The 17,283-nt window shown below is 46.0% G+C and overlaps 1 protein-coding gene across 2 annotated transcripts in view; it reads left to right on the plus strand.

Moving 5' to 3' along the window:
* BLTP1 (bridge-like lipid transfer protein family member 1) overlaps nt 1-17,283 on the plus strand; it is a 118,787-nt gene that overhangs the window by 30,452 nt on the left and 71,052 nt on the right. For both annotated transcript variants that reach the window (XM_090288921.1, XM_090288922.1), the window contains exons 22-35: nt 420-548; nt 974-1,093; nt 1,787-2,067; nt 3,149-3,399; nt 5,202-5,460; nt 6,842-7,679; nt 9,710-9,780; nt 10,295-10,468; nt 11,363-11,483; nt 12,448-12,594; nt 12,980-13,107; nt 13,431-13,630; nt 15,643-15,840; nt 16,480-16,691. In XM_090288921.1, the coding sequence (XP_090145047.1) occupies nt 420-548; nt 974-1,093; nt 1,787-2,067; nt 3,149-3,399; nt 5,202-5,460; nt 6,842-7,679; nt 9,710-9,780; nt 10,295-10,468; nt 11,363-11,483; nt 12,448-12,594; nt 12,980-13,107; nt 13,431-13,630; nt 15,643-15,840; nt 16,480-16,691 (3,129 nt within the window). The remainder of the gene's footprint in view (nt 1-419; nt 549-973; nt 1,094-1,786; nt 2,068-3,148; nt 3,400-5,201; nt 5,461-6,841; nt 7,680-9,709; nt 9,781-10,294; nt 10,469-11,362; nt 11,484-12,447; nt 12,595-12,979; nt 13,108-13,430; nt 13,631-15,642; nt 15,841-16,479; nt 16,692-17,283) is intronic.

The raw sequence follows: 17,283 nt of genomic DNA on the forward strand, positions 1-17,283 counted from the left end.
TTTCCAAAATTGTAGTTGAGTATGATAATTAAATACTCAAATTTCCCGTCAAAGCTTGGTTGATTATTAGGTAGAGAATTCTAGTTGCTTTTCTGTGCCAGCGGTTCTGGTTAGTCGTGTAAGAAGAAAGAGAACCTTGAAGAAAAGTACTTGCTTTAGAAGTTGAATTTTTTAGTTGAAATGAGTTTCCACTTTGACAGTATATTTGTCATTCCCAAATGAAACTCACACTAGTTTACAATAAACGATGTCAAGGAAGAAAATCACGATGCTGGCTGACAGGTAGATAGGTTACGTAGCAGCAGGTGTGAGTTGGCGTTCGGGTTCCTCTAGGCTGTGAAAACCCTTGATTAGCTCTTGAGCCCGGAGCTCTGGTTTGGTGTGCTAACCATGTTGTCGGCCTTACTGCTTCTTTGTAGCTGGCTTGTCTCTTGGAGTGGGGACAGACGTTTGTTTTTCACGTGATGTGTCGGGAATATGAGCTGGAAAGACCCAAGTCAGTAATGATATGTCAACATGGAATCGATCGTCGGTTCTGTGAATCCAAGGTATGTTAACAAATACATTAGCAGTGCTGTACACGTCTGTGGGTTTTGTTTTACATGGCAGCTTGAGATACAGCTTTAAAGCAAATGCACCGGCTGGGATGTAGACATTATAGCTCAGTGTCTTCATTTAATAAAATTATTTTTGCAAGTTTATAGCCAGTTGTTGTTTAGTTGTCAGCATCTAAAAGATGAGGTAATCCCTAAAACATGCACTCACAAATAAGTGGACATGTAGAAGTGACATCGTGTTTCTTGCATTTTTCCTGTCAACCCTAAATCTTACTGCATTATTCCACCGAGTCTGGGTTTAGCTGTGCGTTCATGTAGAAGATTTAGAAATTGGACCAAGAGCATGTTCAGATTCCTTACGCGACGTTGTTTGTTGATCTGGATAGAATTAATTGTTCCACCCTTGTTCCTTTTAGCTGAGTTGTCTCCCTGGGCCTTGTCCAGCCTCGGACGACCTGAAATACACCATGACTCGTGTAGCGGTCGACGGAGCTGACATCTACGTTGTGGAGCACGGCTGCGCCACGAGTGTAAAGGTACGCGGCGGTCTGTTTCTTGGCGCGTGTAGTTTCTTCCTTGTGACCAGCCCAGGCCTCTGTGTCTGACATACAGCGCGTTTGTAACTTGTCATCCCGTCCAACACTGCAGAATTCCAGGAGGCGGCTTGCCGCTTTCTGTTCGCTCGTGTTCTCTCCCAGTAGTATCTTCTCGGGCATCACGCCACTGCTTTTCACTCTCACTGAATTATTGCAGCATGTCTTTACGACAGAGATACAGACTAGGAGAAGCCCGCTTTTGTGGCAGGGAAGGGAGCTGGTAATGCTTTTCAGAGATTTGATTTTGAAGCCTTTACACATTACAGACTCATGGCTCCTGCCTGGCTCCTGAAAACGTGTGTTTGCCTCCTCTGCTTGATGAGTTACTGTTTGAAATCAAGCTATTTTACGATTCTGTGATTCAGTTACTTATCACCCTTCTCATTTCGTTCCTTCTTGTGTTTTTCTTTGGACTTCTATTCCTTTCCTTTTACCCTTTTTAATTTTTTTAAATTGGATATTTTTATTCTGTTGCACTTATTTTTTCTTATTCCTCATTTCCCTTTTTTTTTCTTTCCCTATTTTTCTTCTCCTTTATGCATCTTGAAATAACTACTCTGTAGTTTATTCTCAGTTGCCAAAAAGTAAAAGTACAGAGCCCAGAGTGCCGCTGCATTTCTTCACTCTCCTTAGATGGGCGCGGTCCGGGCTGCAAGCTGCAACCTCCACAACCAGACGGTCGGCGAAGGAGTAAGCGCCGCAGTTCAGGACTTCCAAGTGAGGCAGCACATCGAGCAGCCGAGTAGCGCCCGGGTGGGCCTTCCGCCCGCGACGCTGCGGCGGGCCTGCTGGCTGGAGGCCGGCTCGGCCAGCTTGGGGCTCATCACTGTGGACGTAGCGCTGGCGGCTGACCACCCGTGTAAACACGAAGCCCAGAGGCATTTCCTAGAGACTCATGATGCCCGAACTAAGAGGTAAGATGAAAATGCCACATAACTACAGAGGCCAATCTACTGATAGGAATGGAATAAGAGCCTTTTAACTAAAGATCTCATGTGATTGTGTCCCTACCTGGTGACTCCTTGGCCTTCAGCTTTGGATGCCTTTGTAGGTATTAGTCTCCCAGGAGTTTTGGGAGCAGGTGTATTCATTTCTGATATAACCAGAGAAGTGACTCACCACATACTTGCCGCTGTTACGGTTTCCCATCGGTGAGACTGTTTTGCTTGGCGCAATAGTAGGCCCATAAGAGATGTTCGAGCAGTCGGAGTGAGTGAGTGTAAGACGGGAATGCTAACACCAGTCCTGTCTTCCCGTGAGGGCCCTGAGGGCCCGTGAGACAAGGCAGGCGAGAAAGGAGTGAAGACTGAACTCCCCGATTTGTATCGGGTACAAGGAAGGGTGGGAGTTAGTACCGACAGGTGTGTGTGGGCCACACCCAGAGCCTGAGGGTTCGTAATGCCTTTCCTCAGCGTCTCATGTCTTCATTTACAGAACTTACTGCAAAGTTATTATGAATTTTTCCTAAAATAGAGCATCGTGCTTTATATTGGTTTTATTGAGGAATAAATTTTTATTTGCCCCATATTTATAATATTTGGGTATATTAAATTTGCCATGTAAAATGGGCTCTAAGATGCTAAAGGTAGTGAATTATCTGTTCAACATAATCTGTACTAATAGCTTTGTCCACTTTTTTAGATTACTGTTTAAAATTTGTAATCATTTTGAGATTGTATTTTGTTGCTTTTGAACTGGATTTAAGTGATTTTTGTATTTGTTCCTTCCTAGCTCTTTTTTATTAACATGTGCTATTGCTCTCTTATTATTCCTGTTTATTTCCATCGCAGTTACCATGATGAGACCCATTGTTTGTTTTTCTAGAATGGCAAAATGCTTAAATAGACATATCACCGTAAAAATAAACCTTTTGTTTCCCATGTCTTGTACAAATATTGACAGTTATATGCAACTAATTAGTTGCCAAAAGGGCTTTCTATTCCTGCCGAGTGTTTGTTGCATGACTGTTACGTGTTTGTCTGGGGTTCTGTTCAGGCTGTGGTTCCTGTGGCCCGAGGACACGCTGAGGAGCAGGAGGTGCAGGCACAAGTGTGGCTGTCTCGGCGGCTGCAGGTTCTTCGGTGGCACCGTGACTGGCCTGGATTTCTTCCGACTTGAAGAGCTGACACCGTCCAGTGGCTCTGCGTTTTCCAGCACCAGCACCGAGGGCGACATGTGCTACGGGCAGTCCCTGCTGCGGCCCGGGGAATGGATTGTTACCAAGGACGTCCCCAGAATTGTGGAAGGTAATATAGCGAGCTCGTCTTCTTTACCTTTATTCCTGTGCCTGTCTGAGAGCAGTTCAGCATTGCTCTGTTCCACTCCGTTTTCGGAGCTGTCTTAGATGTAGGCTTTGATGATCTCCCTTTGTTTTGCAGGTGATTTAACTGAAGCCAGATAAGACATGAGGTTTTCAGATTCATGCAAGGCAAAAATAGGTCCACTGTTCATCCAAGTTTATTTTAAGTATTTCTTTTATGTCATTATTTTCCTAGAAGCCAACTTTCAGAGATATACTTTGGAATAATTATGCTTCAAAGTAATAGTTGTTTTACCAGTACTTTAATAAAAAAACTTAAACAGTAACAGTAGTAATATTTATACCATTAACCCCAATGTTATCAACTACGTTTGCAAAATAGTCTTCTAATCACTAATATTGAACATATCAAGAAGACAAACATAGTCTTTCCTTAGAGCGTTTGGTATGAATGGTGTGTTCCCCATGCAATAGATTTATCCTGTGTCTTTTCTCTAAAGACGTCAGAAATGGAGTTTCCTTTGGGTTTCTCAGCTGTGTGGTCCCGCAGTCAAGTGCATATTGCTTATTTAAGTTGCCATCGCTGTCAACAGCGAAATGTAGGCAGGTCTTGATATTTCATCAATATTTAGCCTTTTTTTTAGGTTTGTTCAAAAACATTAACTTAGCACACTGCCTTTTGTCAGTAGACAAACAAGGTTAGGAAACAATCTTTTTAAGAGTTTACTGGTTAGATTTCCCATGCGTAAGGAGCTCTGAGAGGACAGAGCTGGATCACATCTCTCCATAGGCGAAATTCCTGTTGCAATGATGTTTTCATCACATAGTAAGACGTAAGTGTGTACATGTTATTTTAAGGTGGTTTGATTCAGCAGTTTTGCTTATAAGAGCAGATCATCTTATAAAATCAGCAAACACCAAAACTTTTTGACTTGCAAAGACAAGAAAGTTGCTAAGTACAATTTTACTTCAGTGTCTTCTTTATAATATTACTGTCTTACATTTGAATGGTTGTTTTTAAAGATTCTCACAAGCATTTTCTTATTGAATCCCCATGTGAGTTGTGTGTGTGTCATCCCTGTTTATAGTGAATAAACTGGGGGTCATTACTGAGACTAGATGCAGGAAGTCATACAGTTGAGTATGTGGCTGAGCCCGTCATGGACCATCACGGGCCTGAGGATATGTTCCAGAATAAAGGAGACATGAAACCCAGTGCAGTAATGTACAGTCCTCGATTGGCCCCTGTACTGGGGTGGGCAGAGAGCTCTAAGGACATTACAGGGTCTGCTGAGAAAACTGGAAAGCATGCGGTAGATTACCTAATAGTGTTGTATAAATACTACGTTGACCAAGTCGGTAACTGGACAGTAGTTATGTATCATTCTTAGGAAATAAACACTTGAGTATGTAGAACAAAAGGCAAACAGCGTCTGCCAGTTACTCTCAAAAAGTATTAAGTGTATTATATGTAGATAGAGTACATGGGACAAAATGTTTAAAATAGGTAAGTAATTCCAAGTAAAGATGTGTGGTGGCTTTGTGCTATTCTTGAACGTTTTCTGTTTGAAAATTTTCAAATAAAAGGTTAAAAAAAAAGGAGACGAAATTTACTGTCTGTGGACTCTGGATCCACACCTAGGTGGATCCTTTGCTCTGTGAACTTACATGCTCGTGCTTCCAAAAAATGGTTATAGTTAAAGAGAGGGCGTTGGGTGACGCGGCCACGTCGTCACCAGTTGCTGTCAGAGCTGCTGAGTTCACAGGGCTGCTTGGACTCGTGTGCAGGTCCTGTGACCGGCGTGAAGAGGAAAGAGTGGGACAGCAGGCCCACGGGGACCGGCGCGGAGAGGAAGACACCGCACCTGAGTCTCCCTGTCCCGATGCGCTGCCACAGCTCGTCCTCGTCCTCGGACGACAACAGCAGCTCCAGCGCGGCCCAGCCCCTCCTGGCTGGCGACAGGGAAAGCCCCTCCTCTGGGGCCGACGACCACGTGCTTCAGAAGGAGCTCCTGCATGGGAGGAGGAGCGACGAAGGCCAGGGCAGGTGCGTGTCGAGTGTTTGGGGACCTGCTCGTCCCGGGGTTGTGGCGCTTCAAACCGTGGTCAGAAAAGCTCTTTCCTCTCGGCTCACCCACTGTTGAGAATGTATTTCTCCTCCTGGACATGTTTTTAAATGTCTGTTTGCTGTTGTCTTTTTGGTTATAAAAGTAATACATATATTCATTCCAGATAGTAGGAAAATACAGAAAAGTGTAACGACAATAAACATCTTCTGTCGTCTGGCCTCTTAGAGCGAACCATTGTTAACATCTGGGCGTTATCCTGGACCAGTGACTATGTCTGCCCTCCTCTTTCTGTCACAGTTGACTCCGCCTCTCTTGGAGCAGGCTTTCCTCCTGACCTGACGGCACATTCCATGTGTTCTCCCTCCTGCGCTGTCCGTGCTCAGGCTCCGGTCCCTTGTCCTCCATGCCTCCTCCCTTTCTTCACCCTCTTCCTCTTAACGGGGGCACTTGTTACACTTTGCTGTCCCTAGGACCCTGGTGTGTGCCCTTTCCCCATTCTGTACTGTCCCCAAGACCGTCTGTGTGCCTGTTTGGCTTCACTTATGACCTGTAGCTAAATCTTTAAGCTGCAGCCAGAACCTTTGTCCTTGCCAGCCCAGTTACCTCCTTCATGTATGTATGTACTTGGCTGCTTCATGGGATCTCAGACCTGACACGTGGCCTGTGCCTTGTCACGGTCAGCGTGTGCTTCATCAGTAAATGGCACTTCTATATCAGGTGCCAAAGTCAGAACCATTGGGATTATCTGTGATTTTTTTTTTCTCTTCTTCAGGTCTTTTCAGTCAATCAAAGGTCTCTGGCATATTTTCTTGGAAAAGCTTTTAAAGGATGGGGGGAGGGGAGACACCCCTGATGATGCATTAGTTTTCATGGATTTTGGATAGATGATATTCTGGGTTTAAGTTTCTGTTTCATTTTAAGCTTCCTCAGTTTTTTCGTAAGTATGTGGGACATGAACACATTGTGCTGCTGTGTTACTTTGTATGTTATTTTGTTGTGAAATGTTAGTTTTTCCTTTGTTTGCAAAATAAGGCATTCATATTACTAAAATAGGATTTGTTTTAAAGATTTTACTTATTTTTAGAGCAAGGGGAGGGAGGGAGAAAGAGAGGGAGTAACATCAATGTGAGAGAGACACATCAATCCGTTGCCTCCAGTGCACACCCCAGCCAGGACCTGGCCCACGCCGCAGGCCTGTGCCCTGACTGGGGACCGAACTGGCGACGTTTTGCTTTGCAGGCTGCTCAGCCAACTGAGCCACACCAGTCAGGACATCAAAGGATTTTATAAGTACGTCTGTTTGTACTTGGAGTAAGTGATATGCACAGTAAAGGGTGATAGCTTTGCTTTCTGTTTTAGTGTTCCTGTGGAAATTTCCGGAAACAGCCCTGTGTCTCCAAATACTCAGGACAAGTCAGTAGGTCAGTCTCCGCTGCGGTCTCCCCTGAAACGACAAGCCTCTGTGTGCTCCACCCGACTTGGAAGTACCAAGAGCCTTACTGCTGCTTTTTATGGGGACAAGCAGCCTGTTGCAGTGGGAGTCCAGTTTAGCAGCGATGTCTCTCGAAGTGACGAGAACGTACTAGACTCACCAAAGCAGAGAAGAAGTTTTGGCTCCTTCCCGTACACACCATCGGCCGACTCCAATTCATTCCACCAGTACCGGTCGATGGATTCCAGCATGTCCATGGCCGACAGTGAGGCCTATTTTTCAGCTGCTGAGGAATTTGAGCCCATTAGCAGTGATGAAGGCCCTGGAACTTATCCAGGGAGAAAAAAGAAGAAGAAGCAGACCCAGCAGTTTGACTACAGCGGGGGTTCTGTGTATCACAGCGTGGAGGGACCGCTCACTGGCCACGGAGAAAGCCTTCACGGGCCCCGGACCCTGCCATTCAGAACTCACCCTTCCCAGGCCTCCTTTGTGTCTGCGCTGGGCGGGGAAGATGACATCCTCGAACACGTGTACGTTGTGGAAGGGGAGAAGGCGGCAGAGAGCGAGCAGATCACGTCTCAGCAGCCCGTGATGGGCTGCTACCAGACTTACCTCACTCAGTTCCAGGTGCTGAACTGGGCCGTGAAGCACCCAGCCAACAAAAGGACCTCCAAGTCCTCGCTGCATCGTCCCCTCGACCTGGATACGCCGCCCAGTGAGGACAGCTCCTCCTCATGCGAGCAGCCTTCTGTGCCAGTGTTTAAGGTAGTGCCCGCTGAGGCGTGTGTTTAGGAAACAGGCTTCGAAGATGTGTTCAGGATTACTCTCAGTCACTTTGGCTACCTTTCTGGAAGATAGACTTGCTGGAGGCGGGGCCTCGTGTGTGGTGGTAGGTCTCAGGGTTATTGGTCGGGATTACGGAGTTGAGTCTGTCAGACTTCGAAGTACTTGCAGACGGGCGGACGTGGTGTTGGTGAATTAATGTCGTGCTCTGAAAGTAGGGTCGCGTCTCTGGGAGTTAGTATTTCTGGGCCTTAAAAATAAATTTTGAAGTTGTTTTTAATAGTTGGGTGTTCTAATCCATCACTGCTTCTATGCAAATCCAGGTCCATTCACTTGACTTAGGGGTCTCATAATTTAGTATAGTTGGCTATTGGCCGTTTTTGTATTACTCCATGAATGACTTTTTTAAGGAAAGCTATAAATAAGTCAGAATAAATGCAATGATAATAGCCAATGTGGAAACTTTGTATAGAAGTATACATTAATGAGAGAAATGTTTATAATTTTAAAGACCAGAATTAAGCATGTGAAATATTATGGAACTGATTACATATACATACGCACTTACTGGAAGTGACTTAGTCTGTTCATTGGTAATTCACATGTTACAGACCAGGTGTGCTCAACGTGTGCCGGGCACTGCGGAGGGAGAGGGCCGTGGAATGTGTCGTTTGGGAGACGAGACAGGCAGTTAATAGGGAAAACGGATAAATATGTGATTACAAATGAGAAGAGTCCTGAGCAGATAACCAAAGATACTTGCCTGGAAACGAAGAGACTGACAATTCATATTTAAACTGACACTTGAGGGGTGAGGAGGAGTGGAGGGTGGGAAGACCTAGGGCCACCCATTGGGCACAGGCATCAACCTTGCAGAATTGCTACGGTGGGAAAGGAGTTGGTGTGGCGGGTCACAGGGACCTGCTCCTGATGGGCTGGGGGCCTGAGCACAGGCGACAGAGCAGGTGGCAGGAGTGAAGAGTTCCATTGTCACTTTGCTGGGAAGCTCGTGGGAGCTTCAGGCAGCGGGCGGTGACCTCGTGCACTTCAGCCACTGAGTGGCATTGAACTGTCATTAAGCAAGAGAGGACGTGGGGTGGCCGCTTAGGGGGCGGAGGCAGCTTGGGCTGACGTGATATGATAAGCGGAGCTGGATGTCCTTGCAGGTGTGCAGATGCATGTGCGTGCGAGCAGTGTGCATCGGGCACATGGAAACGTTAGTAACAGTGGAACAGCTTTGGTTTTAACGCTCTGCCCGTGTCTCTTCTTGCCCAAGATAAATTGCTCATGCTAAGGTTTAAAAATGCTTCCTTTGTTCCATGTGGAAAGATGTGGGTTCGTGAAATTTCCGGTAGGTAATTGAGTGGTACCTGTGCAGGGTAGTACCTGAGGGGTTGGAATTATTTTAGTGTCGTCGGTACATCCTTTGTGTTTGATTAAGCAGGTAAATATCTGGAGAAAATAAGGCAAGGACTTCATATCTTTAGATCACTGTAAAAGTGGAACATAGGAAGTAAGAAAGTTATTTTTCTCCTTTAAATCTAAGTAACAGCCTAAGAGTTAAAAGGGTACAGTTTGGTTGTTCAGGTGCATTATTTTTCTTACTTACCTTTCACGGATATAGAATACAATCTAGCTTTTCCTATAATGTAATGTCTGTGTGGGATTCCCCACTCGGACGTTGATTGTGCTCGGGAAAGACTAAAATTAGTGTAGGAGCCCCGTTTCAGAGGGCCACTGGGAGGAAGGCTCGGGCGCTGGTCTCCGAGCCTCGGTGCGCGGTCTCCTCTCAGCGCCGGAGCCGCGGAGCCCGGCCCTGGCGTTTGTCTGAGTAACTGAAAATGGGGTTGCCAGGTAGGCACTCAGTTTGTCTGTCAGATGTTTGTATCATGTATGTTCAAATCATCTCAACGAGGTCGTCTGGAAATTCACAAATAATCATTCTATAGCGTAAAATTAGAGAATAATTAACATTAAAATTCTAGACTAAGTAATATTTTATATTATTCTAGGTTATCAAACAGGGGCTCACAGCTAATTCTTTACTAGACAGAGGAATGCAGCTTTCAGGATCAACTTCAAAGTGAGTAAAAATATATACTTTTTAAAGTTTCAAGTCCGTCTTGATTATGAGATATGCAGAATTCATTCTGAAGAGTAACCATCCTTTATTTGACTATAGACTTCACTTTATGAATAAATTACTCCAAGGACTTCAGCTCCGGCTGTCACGGCTCTGCCTGCGTTTGCAGGCCATGGGGGCGTTTCCTGCCGCTCCTTCTGCGAGCCGTGACGGGGCCGCCAGCCGGGACGGCAAGAATTCACATGTGCGGTTTTCATATTTTGGGAAAACTGTATCCAGTGAATATGCCACAGTGTTTTTTCTCACTTGATGTATTAACCTCCTCTGATCAGTTTGTACTCGAGTATCTCGTGTGTCCTGTCTTTGAAAAGCATTTGGAACGTGCTGTGCCGAGCCCAGTTCCAGGGACCTTCCAGTTGAAACCAATGTGGGTTGAAGGGCCGCTCATCCTCGGGCAGCGGCCACTCCCTCTTAGTGGTCTCGGTAACACGCACTTTGCCTGTGGCCCGTCCAGAGCGCCGTACACCCCGCTGGAAAGGAGAGCCGCGGAGAGCGCAGATGACGACACAGTCACGGAGGAGTGGGCCCTGGGGCAGCCCGTCTCGCAGACCAGGACAACGGCCATTGTGGAGGTCAAGGGCGCTGTTGATGTTGTTCTGACACCCCTGGTGGCTGAGGCCTTAGACAGGTATGGATTTTGTCTAAAACTGTAACTACAGTATTCCCTCACTTATCGCGGGTATTACGTTCCAGACCCACCCACGAAGTAGGAACCTTACATGTATTCTACACTCTTAAACCTGCTTAACTTTAACAACATACGTATACAGTACTGCAACATCCCGCGATACAGTGAGGCCGCGATAAGTGAACCGCGATATAGCGAGGGACCTACTGTATTATTTTACAAAATGATAAATGTATGTTATGTGATGATTAGTATGTGATATATGTTCAAAGAGAAGACTGTTGGTGACGGCTATTTTTTTTTTTAAGATTTTATTTATTTTTAGGAAGAGGGGAAGGGAGGGAGAAAGAGAGGGAGAGAAACATCCACATGTGGTTACCTCTCGCGCATGCCCCCCAACTGGGAACCTGGCTCCCAACCCAGGCCTGTGCCCTGACTGGGAATTGAACCAGCGACCCTTTGGTTCACAGGCCGGTGATCAGTCCCCTGAGCCACACCAGCCAGGGTTCAATGATGGCTATTTGATTGAACAAAAATGAAGATATGTTTTAAAAGGTCTGTGTTTCACTTAGTTATCATTTGTTACTTTTTCAGCCCAAATAATGATATTGCAATAGTAATACGAATTATTTTGCATTATACTTTTTATTTTTTTGCTTTTGGGCCAGTGAGCATAAAATGATCAAATACCCAGTAACTAATTATTATGTTTGATATTCTTACTACTATCTAGTTCATGGAGGGATAAAGGGAAAATAATAGGTTCTCTGTCTTGCAAGACACCTATGGTTTATCCTGAAAGGGAAAACTAACATGAATTAAAATCCCGAATGGAGCACAATAGGACAGTTCTGATAAACTAAAGGGTTTCGTTTCCTGCTCCTCCTCCCACAGATACCTCGAAGCGATGGCTCATTATGCTGGCACCCGCCATCCAGCCGCGATTGTGGACGATCTTCACGCCAAGGTCCTCCGGGAGGCTGTCCAGAACAGCAAGACCACCTTCTCAGAGAACGTAAGAACTTTTTCTTCCGTACAGTGTGGTAATTGAGTGTTCTTCATGTGTACCTAATATTCAAACTGGGAAAAATCAAATGTATTAAAAATGTATCAGTCATTTAAATTGGAACGCATGGACGTTTCTAAATAGCCTTTGTATGTCCTTGGATCCACAAGAGAAGGCATGTAGAGAGCAATACTGTGGTTAAGTAGTAGTCAGCTATTTATTAAAGTGTAGCTTTAGTTTTGCTTTTCTCTCAGAAGTAGCTTAATTCTGGTTCTTTCCTAAGGAGCTTTGGTTGTAAGTGAGCGCGCGTTCTCTGGGGCTGGTTTTCACTTCCTGAGAAAGCAGAGCTGCACAGTGGTTTGGCTTTTCTCTGCAGTGAGAAAATGGTCTCTTACTATTTTTGAGGTTGTCGATTTGACTCAGTGAGTCAAGTCCCTGCCGGCTGGCGTGTGACGTCCAGCTGCTGCGGTGGCCTGAGCCGCTGGCCGCTGCGAGGCACCCGCGTCCCGGTCCTCTCCCGGCCAGTCTCTCCTTGGCTCTCCCGCTGACCTGGGTCCTGTTCGGACTGGGCGCCAGAGGCGAAGTGAGAGTGAGGCTGACCGTCCCTGCTGGTCCCGCTGCTCACGCTCTGCGGGCAGTTAGGGCGGAGGGGCGAGGCTCAAAGGCAGTTGGGGCGTTTTCTCAGACACCAAGGAGCCAGTTTTGGGAAACCAAGTCTGCCCTTATTGTTATTATCACCATTTTTCTGTTTCTCTGTAGGCCTGTCTCGCTTTACTGTTTCTTACTTCTCTGAACCCTGAAGCTGCCAGTCTGTCCTGTGAGGTTTGCACTTGAATGCCAGGGGATGCTAACCTGATGGCCGAGGGCACACCCACGGGCATCAAGGAACAGAGAGAATGAGCAGGTCGCGGTGATGGATGATGCGCCGGTTAGGAAATGGTCGTGAAATAATAACTGCTTTCTCTCTTTGTAGTTATCTTCCAAACAGGACGTCAGAGGAACAAAAACTGAGCACCTTGCCATAGGAACAACTAACCAGGGACAAACACAGACAAACCTTGTGATGAAGCAAGACAACGTGACCATTAAAGGTCTCCAGGCGAATGTCACCATACCAAAGGTAGCCAGTAACGATTTCTAGAGATCTCCCTGAAAGAGGAGAACATCGCGGTGGTTTGATCCTTTGTACTTACTAAACTGAATGGGGGTGGAATACCAAAAACATGTATTTTATTCCCTTGAAGAGCTAATGTAAAAATTAATGTAATATAAATAAGTTTACTTAAGCAGAATATTGGGTAAGATATACTAAAATATTCCGCATCCATCCAGTGAGAATTTAATTACGATTATTTTATGCAAGTCTGTATTTATAAGCTTTGTCTTCATAACTCTCAGACACAGACATGCTATTCCTAACAGTATTTTTTTCATTTTTCTGTATAGCTTATGTTTGATAATTTTTCACTTTTCAGCTCTGACATTTACGCCCTTTTCTGTGTTAGATAAACTTATGTTTGTTGCAAGCCTCTGTGGAAGAAGCTCCCAGCACAGCCCCCAGTAGAAGCGTGACTCACGTGTCCCTGGTCGCATTGTGTTTCGACAGAATTGCTACACAAGTTCGCATGAACAGGTAAGAAAGAGCTCATTAACTGGAGCCCTGAGTATCTTACCCTGCTGGGTGAAAAAGGAAGCTTTGGTCATCTTTGTAATACATTTCTGAAAATTCCAACTATAAAACTCAGAACTGCTATTGGAACTTTGAATCTCCCTTTGCAGGTATTTGAAAGTTTGTACTGTTTTTATTCTGTTTTTCAGTAAACAGTGAAGAATTTGTTTTTAATATTGGTTTAATTAAAGCAGTGGAATGTTTTTTTTCAAAGCACTTACTAGTTAAGTGTGTTCCCTGGACTGTGCTCCTTGAACGGTAGCCACGCACTCTTTTTTCCCCTGAAGGGGTGTGGTGGAGGAGACTTCGAGCAGCACCGAGCCCGGCAGGACGTCCCAGTTCGACAGGTACGTCCACGCCGCCAGGATGCAGCCGCAGTCGTCCGGGTCTCTCCGATCGAACGCTGGGGCCGAGAAGGGCAAAGAGATCGCCGCCAAGTTGCATGTCCATCGGGTTCACGGGCAGCTCAGGGGTCTTGATACAACAGGTAGGGCTCTACAACAGGTACTTTGCAAAAGGAAACGTTTTTTTCCCTTTGAATATTGCTACAATTTTAGTGTTGTGTAGGAAAGAGAGAGGTACTCTGTGCACAGACTGAACACGTGACATTTAGCTATTTCTTACGTCCCGTGCAGAACGGAAGGCAAAGTTTGGTGTGATCCCAGTTAGGACCCAACTGTTGTCTCCATGGCATCTGCTCACTGTGGAACAGAAGGGCACGGTTTCGATAGTCTTTCTCACCTCATAACCGTTGTGTTCACGCCACCTTGTTAGACATCATGAATTACAATATCAAAAGTGGGCGCTAAGTCTGTAAATCAGGGCAGCAGCAAGAGTGATAGCCCTGGCCACGCCTCTTCAAGTCCCTGGTGAGGGACACAGAGAGATGAACACCTCACATACCCCTCAGTCCTTTGCACTCTGCTCTGGACCTGCACTCACCCTGCATTGTCAGAGGCCCGACCAGAAGAAAACGGGCTTGTTAGTCGTACTTGAGGTGATTGCTGTCCTGAGGGGCAGGTCACCGCCCTGAAGTCGCTCACGTGTCCCGCTGGCCTGGAAGGCTCCTGAGTGCTGTCATGGCTGCTGCGTCTGTGTGGCTGTTGCGCTCTCTCGAGGCTCTGTTCTGCCGTCGTGCCTCAGGCCCAAGCACAGGACCTGAGGGTTCCAGGCAGAGAGGTGTTCCCGGCCCCCTGGATCCTGCAGTCAGTCCCATACAGGTGCAGAGATCAGCAGCCTTGGGGTGAAGGGCTTCCCCTCACTCTGGGTTCCGCACTGCGCTGACCACCTGGCTGCTGTACACACGATAACACTAACTCAATAGGAGTTTGAAGGGCGCATATCCAGATAAAACTTGTCAACGGTGAGACTCCCACAGAAATTTGAAGGAGCCCATTGTGGGCAATGTAGGAAAAATGCAGAGGTGAGGTGTGCATAAGGTGCTGCGGGAGCCACTGCCGGACCTAGCGACTCTTCTGCTCGTGGCGCGCGTGTCCGGGCCTTTCCCTGCGGCCCTGTACGCCCTGGGAGCCTTGTGCTGCTGCGTCACCCAGCCGCAGATTCAAATAAAGTTCAAGGGAAATCCCCACCTGACACCACCTTTAGGAATAAGGTCATGCCATTAGACAAATAGGAAATAATTAAGTGAGGAGAAAACTACAGAAAAGTGGCCTGGGAAGACTTTCTCTTCATGGTGGGACATTATCCAGCTGTTAGAGTAATGTCTTGGAGACTTTAACAAGCTGAGGAAATGGCTGTGGATACTGTTGCAGGAAAACTGGGAGCCAAAGCTGGGTTTGCACACAGTCTCTGAAGAGCTAGACGGGAACTTCAGATGTCCACCAGTTTTCTCTGGGCGATACATTGGCATGTGTTTTCTTAATCTTTTTATTTTTATGGTTTGCTTTTCTGTATTCATTAACTGTAATCAGAGGGATTTTAGAAAGTGAGATAAAAAGAAAACAATGCCGGGAACTCGGGGGCTATTTTCATACCGCGTGCTGTAAGCGGTGCCCTGCAGCAGCGTCCGTGACAACCTGCCGTCTGTAGACCTAGGTTGGCATCAAGCGGCTTCTTAGTGAAAGCTGTTATATTCTTAGCAAGTAGTGTTTTTCCTAAGGCTGGGTAATTGAAATAATTTTTATATAAAATGATGAGAAAGTATTTAAAAATGGTTTTGTATGAAGCTGAATTATTCAGGAGCTTTTAAACTATGGACTCCTGAGTACCCAGTAACCGTTCAGAAGTGAATCGATCCGGCTTAATCATGCAATGTTCTTCCCCAACGTACGCCACCTCAATTCTGGCGTTTGTAGGAAGGACGTTAGGCAGAAGTGTTTTCAAAGGCGGCGGGTTCATTTGTCGAGTCTTGCTCTGTGGCAGCCTACGCCGATACCTTTGAGCGCGGCCGCCATGCCAGCGCTTACGTTGCTTGTTGTCGTAAAAGACATGTGAACCCGCGGCTTTCTAAGTGGCGGTGTTGTTCCCCTGTGCCACCAGACGCCGGCGCCTGTGCCATCACGGCCATTCCCTTTGAGAAGTCCAAAGTCCTGTTCACGCTCGAGGAGCTGGATGAGTTCACGTTCGTGGACGAGACTGACCAGCACGCCGTTCCCGACGTCGCTCGCATAGGTCCCAGCCAAGAAAAATGGGGTTGGATAATGTTTGAGTGTGGCCTCGAAAATTTAACCATAAAAGGTAGGTTTAAGGCAGACAGTCTGCTTGGGCGGGGACAAATGGGCCCCACGCTGCTGAAATGTTTTGAACACATTTGATTTTCAAAAACCTGAGTCAGCATATTCAAGCAGCAAGTGTGGTGCCTGGGATTGTTTACCAGGGGTCGGTGCCCCGTCCCAGTTCCCGCCTTTGTGCAGTTCAGGACTGGCAGGGCATGTAAAGTCTCAGTGCCCGGGCAGAGCAGGCCAGCGCTCCGCTCAGAGCCACCCAGCCTCTGCAGGCCTGCGGCTTTGGAACTGGGATTTCTGGTGAGCACAGTTTTGCCACGTACAATAAAGACACTGCAGACCTCTCATTTGGCGAGGCAGAGGCTGACCAGCAGTGACGTTTGTCTTCTGTTACGTCGTTGAGTAATATATTAAAATAGCAAGGCTGACTTGTATGGAAGACTTTTAGGTTTAGTTGTATGTAATCGTAGCTGTACATGCCTCCAGCTGCTTACCCGATAATCTAATTTTATGTCACCTTTACATATAAGGTTAAGTTTGGTGAGAATATAGAAGTTCTTTATGAGGTTTTTATTTTTATTTTTATACATACGGAAGAGTATGTCATTGAAGTACCAAGTGCCGTGGCTAACACGTTCTTGCATTGGGACAGGAGGAAGGCAGTCTGGTGCTGTTCTGTATAATGCTTTTGGAACGATGGGCAAAGCAAGTGTCACCGAAGGGGGCGGTGTGCTGACGTCCAATAATTCTTCTGACTCTCCGACCGGCAGTGGCTATAACACTGACGTCTCTGATGATAATCTTCCTTGTGACCGAGCGAGCCCTTCTTCAGACTTAAATGGAAATTCTGTTTCCGATGAGCAGGTTGGTGAATTTCTGATAATAATACTTGGAAAAAATAACATAGAAAACAATGTAGCAACTCAAAATTTATTTCTGGAGTATATTTGCTTGTCTTTCTGTAGTTTGGGTTGTGCTTAAATGGTAGTAAAGTCATTTTGATAATTACATTTCTACTACAGGATAATTTTGTAGGCAGCGTATCATAGATGCATTTATATCCATCATAGTAGGCGCTTAATATTGGCTGAATTAATTAATAGAATTTCAGAAAAGCAGGATTTGTTTTTGTCATTTGAAGGATTTTAGCGGATTTCATTTTTTTAAGTAGTTAGCTTTGTTAGTATTTTATGTAAATTCTAAATATTTTTGTCAATATCTGCCAGTTTCAGTCAGAGTCCCAAAGAATACCTCAGATGCTGCTCATTTATTATTTTTTTCATGGTAGAGTTTTATGGTGATAAGTACAGGAACAGCAATAACAAAACTACTGAAACTTCTAGATCACAGAGGCGTTGCACCGATAGCTGAGGGGTGGCCTGGGGCAAGCCCCTTAGTGGCCCCCGAGCCCCTCCCTCTGTGCAGGACCACTGTGAGGACAGCGCTCTTCTGGGGT

This window comes from Furipterus horrens, unplaced genomic scaffold, assembly GCF_987537825.1.
Source record: "Furipterus horrens unplaced genomic scaffold, mFurHor1.1.pri manual_scaffold_10, whole genome shotgun sequence".
Taxonomy (NCBI): Eukaryota; Metazoa; Chordata; class Mammalia; order Chiroptera; family Furipteridae; genus Furipterus; species Furipterus horrens.